The sequence below is a fragment of the Pongo abelii genome, chromosome 19, assembly GCF_028885655.2.
Source record: "Pongo abelii isolate AG06213 chromosome 19, NHGRI_mPonAbe1-v2.0_pri, whole genome shotgun sequence".
Lineage (NCBI taxonomy): Eukaryota > Metazoa > Chordata > Mammalia > Primates > Hominidae > Pongo > Pongo abelii.
The window spans coordinates 89,651,393-89,667,974 of NC_072004.2; the positions used below are offsets into that span (position 1 = coordinate 89,651,393).

Below are 16,582 nucleotides of genomic sequence, written 5' to 3' on the forward strand. Positions count from 1 at the left end.
CCAGAGGACTGACAAGGCCTCCCCTCCCCGCCCCCGACCCCTACCCCTCCCTGTCCCTAGAAAGGACTCCATGAGGAGAGAGCACTGCCCTGGAGATCTGCTCCGGGTGAGGCAGGGAGAGGAGGGCCGGCAGGACTTGAGCAGCCAAGCTCCAAGCTTCCAGGCCCTGGGGCCACCCCTCGTGGTCAGCACTGCGAGTCAGGAGGTGTCTGGGGTGAGGGGCTAGAGCAGGCAGAGAGGCTGGGAAGCCCTGGAAGAAGGAAGGGGGAGGAAATGGGTTCAGCTGTGAGGGAGGGAGGCAAGGGCTGTCACAAGTGCTTTGGCCACCGAGCCGGGGGACAGAGAACTTCAGGGGATTCCTCCAGCCAAGGGGCAGCCAGGCCTGGCCCCGAGTCAGAGGGTGGGAGTGTGGCCTCTGCAGCCACCCTGTCTGGGCCCACATCCTCCCTTCACCCCTTCCCAGCAGTGGAAAGTTCCTGAGGTTCTCTGTGCCTCAGTTTCCTCCTAGGTGAACACAGAGAATAACAGGACTTACCTCAAAGGGCTGTTGCTAGGGAAAGATGAGTGGGTTCATCCTGGGAGGCACACAGAAAATGTCCAATAAACAGTGGCCACCACTGGCTTACTGTGCATTCATCATCATCATGCTAGGGTCACGGGGGTCCCTTCAGACCCACACCTCCATTTTTTCAGGAGCTGCCTGCAGGCTCAGCCATCACCTGGGCTGGTTACTGGGCAGCCTCTCCCACCTGCCCCAACTATGCTCAGTGACCTCCTTCCTGTCCCCTCTCCTGCCATCCCTATCACCATGGCATGAGTAATGCACACGCGTATTAGTCCATTTTCACGCTGCTGATAAAGACATACCCAAGACTGGGCAATTTACAAAAGAAAGAGGTTTAATTGGACTCACAGTTCCACATGGCTGAGGAAGCCCCACAATCATGGCGGAAGGCAAGGAGGAGCAAGTCACGTCTTACATGGATGGCAGCAGGCAAAGAGAGAGGACATCAGATCTGCCAGGTGTGGTGGCTCACATCTGTAATCCCAGCACTTTGGGAGGCCGAGGCAGGGGGATCACCTGAGGTCAGGAGTTCAAAACCAGCCTGACCAACATGCCAGAACCCCATCTCTAGTAAAAATACAAAATTAGCCAGGCATAGTGGTACATGCCTATAATCTCAGCTACTTGGGAGACTGAGGCAGGAGGATTGCTTGAACCCTGGAGGCAGAGGTTGCAGTGAGCCAAGATCACGCCACTGCACTCCAGCCTGGGTGACAGTGAGACTCTGTCTCAAAAAAAAAAAATCAGGTCTTGTGAGACTTATTCGTTATCATGAGAACAGCATGAGAAAGACTTGCCCCCATGACTCAGTTACCTCCCACCAGGTCCCTCCCATAACACGTGGGAATTCAAGATGAGATTTGGGTGGGGACACAGCCAAACCATATCAACACACACACACACAAGTGCATATGCATCACACATGTACATGCATATGCACACAGGTTCTTGTCTTCATTAATAGGAGAGTTGACTCCTCTCTGAGTCCCACACCCCAAACCATCCTATGCACCTATGCCAGGAGATGGAGGCTCCAGGGTGGCCAAGGGGTGTGAAGAGCAGGCCTGGCTTGGGAGGGGAAGGAGGGAGGCAGGAAGACCACGTCACTATGGAGCCTTGGACTGGGGCCTCCTGTCCCTCTCCTTTCTTGGTTCCCAGATTTCTTGGGGATGACCCAAACTGAGATGGTGGCCTCACTCTTTATTTTCTCAAGGCTTCCCCATCCTCCACTTGGGCCTGGCTGCACTCTCTGCCACTCCAGCCAGAGGGTGGGGGCACACCACCAGGCCTGGCCTGCTGGCGCCGCAGCTCTGATAGGTAATAATAGGCCAGGTTGATGTATTATGAATGCTAGTGGTTTGTGTATAAAGCATTTCTCCCAGGGTCTTAAGTGCGTGTGTGTGTGGGTGTGTGTGTGTGCGTGCGCGCGCATGCGCACATGGGGCTCTTGAGAAGCTCTGTATCTAGAGGGGTGTGTTATTCCCCAGTCTCGATATACACACATTTTCTAGACCGTAAGTGCTGTGATGCACTGACCTCTAGGTGCTAGAACCCTGCATGGCACTGAGTAAGTACTCCATAAATGTCTATCAACTTAGCAAGTTAGTGAGTGATGCTCTATTGTGGACCCCTGAGGCAGTGGCTCCTGAAGGAGGACAGGGCCACCGGCAAAGCAGGGCACTCAGAGGGGTCCCCTGCCCAGGGAGCATGCGCCAGAGGAGGGGGACGTCCCTAAGGAACAGGCCAGAGGACCTGAGCTCTCCCTGGCTGTTCTGGAAGGCGGAGGCCCCCCCCCATTTATCCAGTCCCCAGAGCACCCCAGGCCAGATCTGGGGTGCACCTGGCTTGGAGGCCATGTCCTTGCTGCCACCTCTCCTGGGGCCTGTGTCTGCTCCCACCCTGCTGCATGGGTCTTAGCAATCACTTAGCCAGGCCGTGCTGTGGGGCCAGGTCCTCCAGCTCATAAGTGGCAGCCTCCTCTCAGCTCCATGCCCTTCCCACCCTGTGTCTTCGCAGGTGAGGACCTGCACCCAAGCCTCACAGACGCTTCAGCACCAACCTCATTCTTTAGAAAGAGTTTAGGGGAGCCTTCATAGATTGACCACCCGTCCCTGTAGGACTTGATCACAGCAAGACAAAATGTAAAACAGACATGAGCAGATGAGGACATGGTGTAATGAACTCCCACACACACAGCCTGCAGCTGCCCTGGGGCCCAGGATGCTGGTCCCCAAGGGTCTGTCCTAGAAGAGGCATTCAGGAATAAGAGTAACAGCATGCGCTCTGCCCCAGTCACTTTTCTGAGCACTTTACATGCATTGGGTGAATAGCATTATCATCTCCATATCACAGATGAGGCAACCGGGGCACAGGAAGAATAAGTAACTTGTCCAAGGCAACAGAGCTAGGAACGGGCAGAGCCAGGTTTGAACCCAGGAGGCTGGCTCCAGACTGTCCTTTGCCACCTGGGAGGGACCTCAAGGGGCTGGGGTGATGGGCTCCTGGCTCCTCCCAGGGCCCCGCTGTCCTGGTATCTGACTTTCCTCCACCCTGTCCCTCTCGCCCTCACTCAGGCCACCGGTGACTTCTGTGTGGCTCCTGACACCTTCATCCTGAACATCACGGAGGGCCAGATCAGCACAGGTAACTACACACTCTCAGGCCACTGCTGTGGATGCATGGGTGGCCGGACTGTGTGCCCCTATTTACCTCTTTCAGCCCTGTAGCCACGCAACCCCTCCTCAACTCTGAACTTCAAGTCCAGCTCATGCTGTAGGCCATTTCCTAGAAACTGCCTCCCTTGGGAGCTCAGGGACTGGGTAGGGAGGTCTGGCTTGGCCACCAAGGGTGATAGAGATCTCATCTGGTCATTTGTGAGCTGCCTAACGCCATGCCATTGCCCTGCAGAGGTGACTCGCTACTACCTGTATTGCAGCCAAAGTGGAAGCAGCCCCTTCCAGCAGGTACAGCCCCCCAAGGCCTGCCCTCACCCTGCCCACAGCCGCTGCCCCTTGACCCTGAGCCCCACCACTGACCAGGATGGCGGAGGTGGCGGGGCCTTCCTTGCCTCACCCTGGTCCTCTCCTTAGCTGCTTCTGTGAGGGGGGCGTGCTTTTGGTCACGGGTTCTAGATTGGTGGTTAACATGTATGCAGCTCAGTGGGGGAGCTGCTTCCCATGCAGATGCTGTCCTGGAGCTCTGGGGTGGGGCCAAGATTCTGTACTTCTCACAGGCTCCCAGGTGAGGCCAGGGCTGCTGGTCCAAAGACCACATCTGAGCTGCAAGCAGGGAGAAGACTGTGCAGCTCTCAAGAAGCCAGAGGAGTAGGGGAGACTTCCTGCAGCAGGAAGGGCCTGTGCAGCTACCGCCAGGTGGGAGGGTGGCAGGGGCAGGAGCATAGGCCCCTCGGCTGCTGTGGGGCTCCTGGGAGATGGAGCCTCACGGTGGGGTGTGTCTTTCCTGGCTCAGATCCTGACCACCTTCCAGCGCGCACTCACCACCATGCAGATCCAGGTCGCGGGGCTGCTGCAGTTTGCCGTACCCCTCTTCTCCACCGCAGAGGTAAGGCAGCTGTGCAGGAAGAAGGGAGCCCCAGATGAACCCTGACAGCCCTTTCCCCTGCCCCGGCCCCAGGGCCAGGCTGTGCACAGCTTGCTGCTGGCTCTCTGCACTCCCGCGCCCGTGACTCGGCTCCCTCCCTTGGCTCTAGAGGCCCCTGAGCACAGCTGCTGTGGTGGTTTTCTCTGCCAGCCCTCCTCCACATCCCCTCAGCCTCTCTCTCTCTTCCTGCTTCAGGAAGACCTGCTTGCAATCCAGCTCCTGCTGAACTCCTCAGAGTCCAGCCTTCACCAGCTGACCGCCATGGTGGACTGCCGAGGGCTGCACAAGGTGCATGGGGACCCTGGGGGCACGTGGAGAGTGTGAGAGCACCCAGCAGGCCACACCTTCCAGAGAAAAGCCGGTAGAGGCCGAGGGGAGCGATGGCCTGGGCCCCCTTCCCGCCCAGGAATGGAACTGAAGCCAGATAATGGGAAGTGAGGGGGTGCCTGGCCTCTCTCCAGGGGCTGAAACAGAGAGACTCAGTACAAGGGACCAAGGGTTAGGGATGGGAGGGTTGGATGAGGTTGGTTCTGGGTCACTGGGGGACCCTGAACAATACAAGGGAGGCTGTTCCCCATTGTCCAGACTCCTGGCCATTTCGTCAACACATCTGTCTCCCTGGGTTGCAAGTGGATGTCCCAATCCCATTGCCAGAGTCTTCTTTCCAGGAACTTGGAATATCAGACAGACACAATGATGCAGGGAACACATGGGGAGCACGTGAGAGCCCCCCACCCAAAAGCAGTCAGCCAGTGTATGGCGACAGCTTTCACATCCCAGATGGATTTAGTGCAGACAGTCTTTGTCATCATCACAGCTGTCAGCTCCATGCTTGGCCCTGTCTGTGCATTTTATATCCAGTATATCATTCAGTTCTCACAGTTATACTGTGAAACACATGTTATTTCCTAGGAAATTGACTTGCTTGTGCGTGCGTATGGATAGATGCATAGATATAGCTATGTGTGTGTGCATGTGCGTGTGTCTGTGTGTGCGTGCGTGTGTGTGCACTTGTGTATATGTGTATGTGTGTGGTGTGTGTCTGCGGTTGTGTGGGTGCACATATGTGATGTGCGTATGTGTGTGTGTGGTATGTGCATGCTTGTGTGCATGTGTGCTGTGCACGCATGTGTGTGGTGCATGTGTGTGTGTATGTGCCTGTGTGCGTGTGGGGGGTGTGTGTGGTGTGTGCATGTCTGTGATGCGTGTGTGTGTGGTGTGTGTGCACATGTATGATGTGTGTGTGGTGCATGTGTGCGTGTGTGGGCGGGGGGCGTATTTATAAAGTGGCTTACTGAAGAGTCCTGAGTTGGCACATCAGGGGCTTGGGTTTAGATCCTGGTAGTCTGACCTCAGGGCTAAGAACATGGCAGTCACCCCTGTCTCCTCTCTTCTTCCCCTTCTACATCTAATCCCCAGCAAGTCTTGGCAGCTCTCCTCTCAGCTGTACCCTGAATCTATCCATTTCTCTTTCTCTCCGTGGCTTCCACCATGATCTGGTCCTGCTTCTCCAGCCGACAGTGGCCTCTTCCCACTTTCTCTTGCTCCCTCACCACCCATGAGCTTTCACACATGCAGCCAGAGCAGTCCTTTTGCAAACTAGGTTGCATCACATCCCTTCCACTCCCACACCCTCCGATGTCTTTCTGACCCCTTTTAAAAGTCCGTACTCGTCTCCTGCATTGCAAGGCCCAGCATGACCCAGCCCCCGCTGGCCTATGTTCCCTCTCTTTCCTGAACAGGCCAAGTCTGTCCCTTTTGCCCCCTCTTCTCAAGGTGTGCTGCTTCTTGCCATCCGGGCCTCAGCTTCAGTGCCCCCATCTCTGGTTCCCTGCCCTGTAACCTCCTCCGCCCTGTTCAGAGCCAGCTTCTTAGTGCCTAGCGCACAGTAGTTGCTCAGCAAATGTTTCCAGGGTGAACCCAAGAAGCCCCATTGTGTTAGGCTCCAGAGCGTGTGGACCTTTAATGGTGCTGCAAGGCGCTTGGGATGGGGAGCAGCCGGGAGACCCCAGGTCCAGGCTCGGGGTAGAGGGACTTCCAGAGGAGAGCTCGGCCCCCAGGCTTTGCCCGCGCTCCTTCACTAGCTGCATGTCCCTCCTCTTCCTCCAGAACTATCTGGACGCCCTTGCTGGCATCTGCTACGACGGCCTCCAGGGCTTGCTGTACCTCGGCCTCTTCTCCTTCCTGGCCGCCCTCGCCTTCTCCACCATGATCTGTGCGGGGCCAAGGGCCTGGAAGCACTTCACCACCAGGTGGGCTGCCTAGTAAGGAGGGGAGCCTCCCACAGCCTGGGGTTCTCCTGGGAGAGCAGCAGACAGGAGCCTCTGCTCTACGATTTAGCTGCTAACCCAGGACTGAGGAGGGCAGCAGAGGGCCCGGGCATTCAGCCCAACAGGCTGGCTGACTTCTACAGAAACTTCCCCAGGAGTCCACACCGACCCTCCAAAGGAGTTCGGTGGGGCCCGGAGCAGGAGCTGGGGCCCAGGGTGGTGACAGCCCTCAGGACACAGTCTGGCCTCCCTTCTCCTCTCTTCTCACCAGGACTTTGCGATCTGGAATGAGGAGAGTTCCTGGTGCTGGGAGGGGTGCCCTGGGAATACCAAGAAGGATACATGGGGTCACTGCTTTCAGGGAGCCTGCAGTCCCCTTGAGGAGATGGGCAGGGACAGATGGTGTATAGGCACCTCGTGAGCGGATCAGGCAAGAGGACGCAGGGTAGGGGGTACCCACGTGCGCACGGTCAGCGTGGTGGGGAGCCTGGAAGAGCTGGTCGTGAAGCTGGGAATGGGCCAGAATGATCTGCAGGAGGCAGGCCGGGGACCGCGTTTTAGAGGAGTCTCAAGGAGACACACGTGGCCAGAGAGTCCTGGGAGGAAGGGCGGGGAAGCAGGACAGGACCTGGCTGCCTCGGAGCCTCCTTCACCCTTCACAGCCGGCCGTCTTCTACCCGTTGTTCTAGAAACAGAGACTACGACGACATTGATGATGATGACCCCTTTAACCCCCAAGCCTGGCGCATGGCGGCCCACAATCCCCCGAGGGGACAGCTTCACAGCTTCTGCAGCTACAGCAGTGGCCTGGGCAGTCAGACCAGCCTGCAGCCCCCCGCCCAGACCATCTCCAACGCCCCTGTCTCCGAGTACATGTACGGCCTGCACACACACCCAGGCTGGGTAGCACTGCCCAGACAGCGTGTTGGGTGGGGTCCACAGTGCCCGGTGGGGGGAGGAAGGCATCCAAGGCCACCCGTGGTCCCCACTACAGCCACAGGGTGCCTGGAGGGAAGGCCCCTGGGGAGCATCTAGTCACCCCTCCACACCCACATGTGCTAGTGGAAGAACCCACTGATGTCAGCAGCCTCTGCCACAAGCCGGTGGGACAGGTCCCAGGCCCGAAAAGCTGCATTTCTCCAGGCCACACTGCTCCCAGCCTCCGTTGCCCATCAGCCACTTGTCCCCAGGCTTCCCAAGGTGCTCTTCTCCATATCTGTCCACCGCACCCCCTCCACTCTATCTGTGGTTCGGTTCCATCCCCCGCCTCCCATGTGCGCTCACCCATGGGACCGTCCTGTAGAAATCTACACACACCCCCACTCCCACACCACCCCCTCCTGAGCTCTCCTCTCATCCCCGCAGGAACCAAGCCATGCTCTTTGGTAGGAACCCACGCTACGAGAACGTGCCACTCATCGGGAGAGCCTCCCCTCCGCCTACGGTAATTGGGGCTCTGGCCCTTCCTTGTTGGGGTAATACATAAAGACAAAACCTCCTGCCAACCCAGTGAATCCTGTCCGCAAAGGCAGAAAAGAATGAAACTGTTCTGTTATTGAATATGCACTAAACCAGACCGTCGTGGGTATCCCAGGCAGTCCGCTAAGGAGATTGCAAAGACGCAAGAAATCTCACTCCTTCCCCTAGCCAGGCAGGAACAAGACACAGCCCACTGCATACCTGTCATCCAGCAAGAGGACTTGACGGCACTGTTTGTCACAGTAGTCCACCTTAATCTACTTGCTAATTGGGGTGGCCATCCTAGTTAAGTAATTGCCTTTATTTGTTTATTTTTTTTTTTGAGATGGAATCTCGCTCTGTTGCCCAGGCTGGGGTGCAGTGGCGCAATATCGGCTTACTGCAACCCAGGTTTCAAGCAATTATCCTGCCTCAGCCTCCCAAGTAGGTGGGATTACAGGTGCGCGCCACAACACCTGGCTAATTTTTGTATTTTTAGTAGAGATGGGGTTTCTCCATGTTGGCCAGGCTGGTCTCGAACTTCTGACCTCAGGTGATCTGCCCGCCTCAGCCTCCCAAAGTGCTGGGATTACAGGCATGAGCCACTGCGCCCGGCCAGCTAATTGCCTTTATCCAGAGGAAAAATAAAACTCCTATTTCCATGACAATCAGATAGTTACAACTTGGAGCCAGGCCCCTAAGTGAACTATCACTGAGAAGGAGATGAGGTGCTGTCTTCCTGATGTTTGTACTTCTAAGAGATGACTCCCAGACCTGAAGAAAGCATCCCTGGATTGTAACACTGGCAAGGGCCATATTCAGCCTTTAAGAAGGTTTGGAGACATCTCCAAAGACAGAAATTATTTACAATGCTAAGTTTTCTAAAGGAAATACTGCAAGAAGAGAGGGGGGTCTCTTTCCCTTTTTGCGCCAGAGAAAATTAAGGACATTTTTTCTTTTTAGATTTCTGTTTACCTTAATCCTTGATCTCCCTTGGGCTGGAGGGTGGGTTGGCTGCGGTGGCGGGTCTGGGAGGGCCGAACCAGAACACAGCCTTCCTCAATCCGTCTCAGCTCCCCATGTCCCTAGGACTCTTGTCCACCCCACCACCTCCAGCCAGAGTACCTGAGATACAGCCTCAGGGGAGTAGCTCAGGGTGGGCAGGTTGAGAAGAAAAGACCATGCTGTCTCATCCCAGAGAAGTATCCAAAGGACACAGAAATACTGGCTGAGACAAAGAGAGCTGCAAACAGACAGTGAGGTGACCACCAAGGTTCAGGGACACAGACCCCAGTGCCAAATGCTTGGGTTCAAATCCCAGCTCATTGCTTATGGCCTCTGTGACTTTGGACAAGCACTTTGCTGCTCTGTGCCTCAGTTTCCCCATCTATAGAATGGGTATGGGAATACTAGCACATTCCTCCTTGGTGGTGTGTGCACTGGGCAAATTGATTGTTATCAGAGCGTATGTGTGAAGCATCCAGTGAGTGCCGTAGGACAGTGAGCTGTTATTTGTGATTTTCTTCCACCCCACCTTCTCCACAGAGCTGTGGCATTTATTATTTTTATTTTATTATTTTTATTCTTTTTTTTTTTTTTTTGAGACAGAGTCTCACTCTTCTGCCCAAGCTGGAGTGCAGTGGTATGATCTCAGCTCACTACAACTTCCACCTCCCGAGTTCAAGCGATTCTCCTGCCTCAGCCTCCCTACTAGCTGGGATTATAGGCATGCACCACCACACTGGGCTAATTTTTGTATTTTTAGCAGAGACAGGGTTTCACCAGACTGGTCTCGAACTCCTGACCTCAGGTGATCCACCCGCCTTGGCTTCCCAAGGTGCTGGGATTACAGGAGTGAGCCACCGTGCCCGGCCAGAGCTGTGACACTTATAAGAAAGGACAAGGGGAATCAAAGGCCAGAAGTCTGCCACGGGGTGGGCAGAAGGGTCCTGGAGCCAGGCGTCTCCCTTCATTGGGCCAGGTGAGGCATTTCACTGCCCCGACCCAGGTAGTTTGGAAGGGGACATCCAACAGGAAAGCAGAAGCAATGGGACCTGAGTACCTGGGACCAGCGTGATAGACCTGGGCCCTGAGGACCCAGGAAGTGCACACACAGGCACCCAGGGAGTCAGCTTCCCGGTCATGGCGCTTGGTGAAAATCATAGTGTCAGACCCGAGAAAAGAGCAAGTGGAACCCAGTCCCTGTCTTCAGGAAGTTCCAGTCTATAGAAGGGGCACTCAAGAAGGCTTCCTGTAGAAAGTGCTACAAGGTACTTTGGGACCAGAAAGAAGGAGCTGTCTTTGCTGCTGCTCTAGGGGATTCCAGAAGGTTCTATTTAATAGGTGGCATTTGAGCCACAGTGTAGAGCAGGGGCTCACCCAGGGGCAGTTTTCCCCCCTGGGGACATTTGGCAATGTCTGGAGGCGTTTTCATTACCACACTTGGAGGCTGGGGATGGGGGCTGGATGCTATTCACATCTAGTGAGTGGAGCCCCCACCACAAAGCATGGTGCAGCCCCAAATGTCCGTAGGTTATGGGGCCTTTCCTCTGCGTGTGGGATGTTTAGCAGCATCCCTGGCCTTTACCTGCTAGCAAGCCTGCTGGAACCAATCCCCCTGTCATTCACTCCTGTGCCACCACCTTGGTGCTTTTGCCTGGAGCACCTCACCTGCTGTCCCAACCCGCAGCTTTACAAACACAAGCCCCAGCCTCATGTTGTTCTTTCTTCCTGGGGTCCTCAGGAGTGGGCTGGTTGAACCTATATTCAAAGTCAGCACCATTTATTATTTATGTTTATTTTTTTGAGACAGAGTATCACTCTGTCACCTAGGCTGGAGTACAGTGGCGCAATCTCAGCTCACTGCATCCTCCACCTCCTGGGTTCAAGCAATTCTCATGCCTCAATCTCCCAAGTACCTGGGACTATAGGCACGTGCCATCACGCCCGGCTAATTTTGCATTTTTAGTAGAGACGGGGTTTCGCCATGCAGGCCAGGCTAGTCTCAAACTCCTAGCCTCAAGTGATCCACCTGCCTTGGCCTCCCAAAGTGCTGGGGTTACAGGCATGAGCCACCATGCCCAGCCTAAAAGTCAGCACCTTTTAAATGCCAGCCTAGCTTCTCTCACTAATCAGAAGCCTCCCGGGTTCCTTTTTCCAACCACCAGCTGCTGTGGCCCCAGGAATGCAGATTGACTTTAATATTAATCTAAGCACAACGTAATAAGGGGAAGTCTGCTGTGAAAAAGGAATTACTCTATGCACTGTGATGCCAAGTAAAAATGATTTTCGGATTACCTTCTGTTTGAAAGATCCAGGCCACTCATCCTGCCGTTAGCAGAGATAATCAGCAACTGACCTTATTTGCAAGGCTCAACGACAGAAAACCCTTCCTCCCTAGACTTAAGACCTGCCCAGAAACACTTATTGCTTTGGCCAAGTTGACTGCCCAGTCCCACCTAGCCCAGCCTGCCCTGGGAAGACTCTTCCACCTCCATGCCCGGTAAGGGACCTAGAGAGACATCTAATGATGCCGCAGACCAAGGAACTCCACAGCAGGGAGGGTGTGGGTGTCTGCCCCAGTAAAGACAGCACAGCTGGCTGCGCCCCACCCTCCCCGGGGTGCCTGCTCTAAACACTCCTTAGCACCCAGCAAGTTCTAGAGGCGGATAAACTCCCTCTGCCAAGCGCCCTCTCTGGGACAGTCAGGGGACCTCACTGGGTGGGTGATGTCACGCCTGGTGATCGGGATATACAGCCTGTCCCTTGCTGGAAATGTTTCTTCCCCCAGCTCTGCCTTCAAGGAATAATCTCTCCTATCCTTTTAGGCACTGTTTCTTGGACTTGATGAACAAAAATGACCCAGGGCAGTTAAAAATACTGATGTTGAGACTTCTCTTCAGACTTACAGAAACAGAGTATCTTGGGGAAGGAGCCTGGGAGATTCTAAGTTTAACAAACTTATTATCATTCAAGTTGGGAAATACTGCTTTAAGAAGGAGGGTCTTGGCCAGCGCCATGGCTCGTGCCTGTAATCCCAGCACTTTGGGAGGCTAAGGCAGGTGGATCACTTGAGGCCAGGAGCTTGAGACCAGCCTGGTCAACATGGTGAAACCCCGTCTCTACTAAAAATACAAAAATTAGCTGGGCATGGTGATGGGCGCCTGTAATCCCACCTACTCGGGAGACTGAGGCAGGAGAATCACTTGAACTCAGGAGGCAGAGGTTGTAGTGAGCTGAGATTGCACCACTGCACTCCAGTCTGGGTGACAGAGTGAGATTCTGTCTCAAAGAAAATAAAAAAGAAGAAGGAGGGTCTCATACTTGCGTATGCATCAGAATCACCTGAGGGACCCACCCTGTTTCTGATTCAGAAAATCTGAGTTGGAGCCTGGAGATGTGCCTTTTTTGTTTTTTTGACACTGAGTTTCGCTCTTGTTGCCCAGGCTGGAGTACAGTGGCATAATCTCAGCTCACTGCAACCTCCGCTCCCCAGGACCAAGCGATTCTCCTGCCTCAGCCTCCTGAGTAGCTGAGATTACAGGCCCCCACCACCATGCCCAGCTGATTTTTTTTGTATTTTTAGTAGAGACAGGGTTTCACCATGTTGGCCAGGCTGGTCTCGAACTCTTGACCTCTGGTGATCCACCTGCCTCGGCCTCCCAAAGTGCTGGGATTACAGGTGTTAGCTACCGCACCCGGCTGGAGATGTGCGTGTCTGACATATTCCTAGGTAAAGCTGCTACTGCTGCCCTGGAAACCATGCTTGGAGAACCACTGCTCTGAGGCCAGCTTCTTTAGCCTCAGTGCTATTGATGGGCAGAGTCATTCTCGGTGGGGGGTTCCTATACATTGTAGGATGTCTAGCAGCGTCCCTGGCATCTACTTGCTACACGCCAGTGGCACTCCAGTGCCCAGTTGTGACAACCAGAATATCTCCAGACATTGCCTAATGCCCCTGGGAGGCAAAAACACACCTGGTTGAGACCCACTGGGTCGAAAAGCCTCATGCTCCCTCCTCCCTGACCCCAGCCCAAGTGGAAGCATTCCATTCCCCCTGATGTGAATGGCCTGGACCCCTGAAACTTCCCTGGGTCAGGAGAGTGGCAGCTTCTGTAAACTTGTTAGAAGTGCAGAATCTCAGGTCCTGTGGACAAGATCCCCAGGTAGCCTGTGTGCAGGGTATAGAGTGAAAGGCCCTCTCCACTGCCAAGGACAAGTAATTAAGGTCTGTCACGCACCTACTCCGCACTGGGTCACTGCTCCTCCGACTTGAATGCACACCGGAATTGCCTAAAGAGCTCTAAAAACACTGATAGCTCTTTAAATTAGTTTTACGTTATGTGCGTGGTCTTTGTTTTTTTTTAAGAGAGAGGGTCTTGCTCCGTTGCCCAGGATGAAGTGCAGTGGTGTGATCTTAGCTTGCTGCAACCTCCACCTCTTGGGCTCAAGTACCTTCTTCTCCTGCCTCAGCCTCCTGAGTGGCTGGGACTACAGGTGCATGCCACCATGCCCAGCTAATTTTTTGTATTTTTGATAGAGACAGGATTTTGCCATTTTGCCCAGGCTGGTCTCGAACTCCTGGGTTCAAATGATCCTCCTGCCTCTGTCTCCTAAAGTGCTGGGATTACAGGTATAAGTCACCACTGTTATGTGCATTTTGCATCAACAAAAATATACATATTTATATACTAGTGGGTGTGGCCTGGGCATCAGGATGTTTTTAGGCTCCCCAGGTGTTTCTGGCGAGCAGCCCAGTTTGAGAGCAGCTGTCTTAAGGCTCTTCCCTGCTCCATATCATTTCGCCCTTTCAACATAAGAGCTGGGTGCTCTTATGTCCATTTTGCAGGTAGGGAAACAGGCTAGAAAAGGCTGGAGAACCTAAGCCAAGGTCACGGGGTAAGATGCACAGCTGGGATTTGAACCTGCTTCTCTGAGTCTCTGGGCCTCTGCCCCCAGCCTTCTGGCTGCTGACTGCTCCTCCGTGCGCTGGTGGACCCTGACGCTGCCCCCAGTGTGAGGGGACAGGCTGGATGCTGGGGGTGTGTGCTGGGGCGGAGTGGACGTTGGAGGACAGCTGGTCTGTGTGTGCATTTTTTATTTGAGGCTGGGAGCCAAGAGTCCTGATGGATGTGGGGTGGAGGCACAGCTGGGTTTCCCTCGTTCCCTAAGACACCCAGCCCAGTTCCACTCTGAGAAGTCCCCGGCACCTTTGCTGGTGCAGTGCTTGGCTGACCCAGCTCTGACCATCCCTTCTCTTCTCTCTTGGCAGTACTCTCCCAGCATGAGAGCCACCTACCTGTCTGTGGCGGATGAGCACCTGAGGCACTACGGGAATCAGTTTCCAGCCTAACAGACTTTCGGGGGTTCCTGCTTCCTTTTTCCGTTTTGGTTTTTAATTAGTGCAAATACAAGCTGCGTTTCTTTAATAGAAACCAAAGGCATCTGGAGCCCGAGAGGCCTCCTGCTGTGGCAGAGGAGCAGCTGGGATTCCCGACCAAAGCCCCAGGGGGTGCAGAAGACTCACCACATGGGCCAGCCTCTCTCTTCTGCCCTGCTCTCCACACCAGAAATGCCCCCAGGTGCTTGGCTGCCTCAGAGGTAGCATCCCTGAGCTGGCTGCCTGGCCCTGCTCACCCCTACACCTCGCCCTTGCCAGGAGGGGAGTGGCAGTGAGGAGAGGGCCAGGTCAGACGCCACCATCAGAGAGCTGTGTGTTCTCTCTGGTCCCACAACCATGACTCTGCCTCTTGTCAGCCCAGCCAAGAGCCCAGACAACTTCTCTCGGAGTCACCTCTGTCCTCCATTCCCTGCAGGTAACATGAGAAGGGCTGATCAGGAGATGCTCTTTAAGAAGGTCGCACCCCTGATGACACCAGAACAGCCCAAATCAGAGTTCCCAGGGCCAGACAGGCTCTTCCTGGGCCACAGAGGGGAGGCATCAGGAAAGCTCTGCAGTGGGGTGCTGGTGGCTCTGGGGCTGGGGGGATCACAGCCTGGTGAACCCCGGTGGGAACAGAGGTGAAAGCCTGCCGCATTCCGCCTGTCTCCCTAACCCTCCATTGCCTCGCCTCTATTCCAGAATCAATGCTGCAGATGTGTTAGCTGCAGATAGGCACAGTCTCAGGTATGAACAGACACTTTGAAACGACTTTAGGTCTTCCTTTTCTCCAGTGTTTTAAACACGTTGATTATCCAAAGAACTGAAACTCCTAGCACATCCAGTTTTTATAACAGATTTGCAGCTCATTCCTTACCCTGGTTAGGTCACTACTTTTGCAGATTTTGCTGGCACCAATCTGGAGATCTATAGATCTGGAGGAGACGTGAAGGAGTCGATTCTTAAATAAGGATCAGTGAGATATCCTGCCCAAGCTACCATTTGGTGGGGATCTGGGTTCATCTCACCCACAGAGGGAGGATCTTTAAGAGGAGAAAAAAGCCAAGAGGGAAAGCCAGAGTTCCCTGTTCTAGGGGACTAGCCAAATGCCCACATCAGCTGTCCCTTCCCTGTTGTCTCCAAGTAAGTCTGCCAGAAAAGGTTTTAGCAAAGTGGTACAACTGTGTCTTTAAGGGAGGATAGGCCTCTGCCCTGCCCCACCCCCACCACCTGTCCCTACCCAGTGTCCTGGGCCCCTGGCCTGCCAGCCCCCAGGAGCTCATTAGCCAGGAGGGAATAATGTCCCCCAATACTGCCTGTTGAGGGACCAGAGTTGGGGTCTTTGGTGCTTCCAACCTCCTGCCAACCTGGAGTTCACAACACCAGAGCCCCACGGCCTCGCACACTGAAGCAGGGGCGTGGGGTGACTCAGTGCTTCTGTTTTGGAAGAACCACCTGTCGTCAAAACACAGACAAAGCAGGGTGTTCTCAGCTCCCAGCGAAGCCTCCACAACGGAATGGGGCCACAGGACAGCCGGGGCTCCCTGTCTCACCCACATTAACCCATGCATACTGTATGCCGTAAACTCACTTTGGTATGTCCGCCTCACATGCAGAGAGGAACTCTGCGACGTCAAAGTGTTGCTTCTTAAAGTTTCATTACTGGCAACTAGAGGGTTGTTTTTAATGCATGGAAACTAAACAGATTCCTCAAGGAGTTCCTGAAGGAACCAGGTGGGCAAACCTTTGCTTATATACGTGCGGCCTCACCTGGAAGAGAAGTAAACCACTTGTACTAAAATGTGCGTTCCGTCTCTGACTTCCTCAGCTGCAGGGAATAACGAGGGTATTGAAAGATGGAGCGGTCCCCTCCGGCAGGGTCATGTGGTGGGAGGCTCAGAAGCAGATTCCAGTTGCGATTTCCGTGCCAGGACTGAAAGAGGGGCTTCAACGAATGTCATGGGGCTCTCGCGTGGCTTCCAGCTGCTCTTACAGGACTAGGGACAGGACTTATTTTGCCCTGATCTTTCTCCAGAACTCCCCCTAAAGGTCACTGTTCTTTCTTTTGTTTTTTGTTTTGTTTTGTTTTGAGACGGAGTCTCGCTCCGTCACCCAGGCTGGAGTGCAGTGGCGCCATCTCGGCTCACTGCGAACTCCACCTTTGGGGTTCAAGAGATTCTCCTGCCTCAGCCTCCCGAGGAGCTGGGATTACAGGTGTGTGCCACCACACCCGGCTAATTGTTGTATTTTTAGTAGAGACAGGGTTTCACCATATTGGCCAGGCTGATCTCGAATTCGACCTCAGGTGAT

At 54.5% G+C, this 16,582-nt stretch overlaps 1 protein-coding gene across 1 annotated transcript in view; it reads left to right on the forward strand.

Moving 5' to 3' along the window:
* The window catches only part of TTYH2 (tweety family member 2), a 48,525-nt gene extending 32,452 nt beyond the window's left edge, over positions 1-16,073 (forward strand). Inside the window, exons 7-14 of the mRNA XM_024234875.3 lie at positions 3,139-3,208; positions 3,473-3,528; positions 4,034-4,126; positions 4,361-4,453; positions 6,275-6,417; positions 7,125-7,310; positions 7,801-7,879; positions 14,165-16,073. Coding sequence (XP_024090643.1) covers positions 3,139-3,208; positions 3,473-3,528; positions 4,034-4,126; positions 4,361-4,453; positions 6,275-6,417; positions 7,125-7,310; positions 7,801-7,879; positions 14,165-14,245 — 801 coding nt within the window. The 3' untranslated portion in view covers positions 14,246-16,073. The remainder of the gene's footprint in view (positions 1-3,138; positions 3,209-3,472; positions 3,529-4,033; positions 4,127-4,360; positions 4,454-6,274; positions 6,418-7,124; positions 7,311-7,800; positions 7,880-14,164) is intronic.
* Positions 16,074-16,582: the final 509 nt, after the last annotated feature.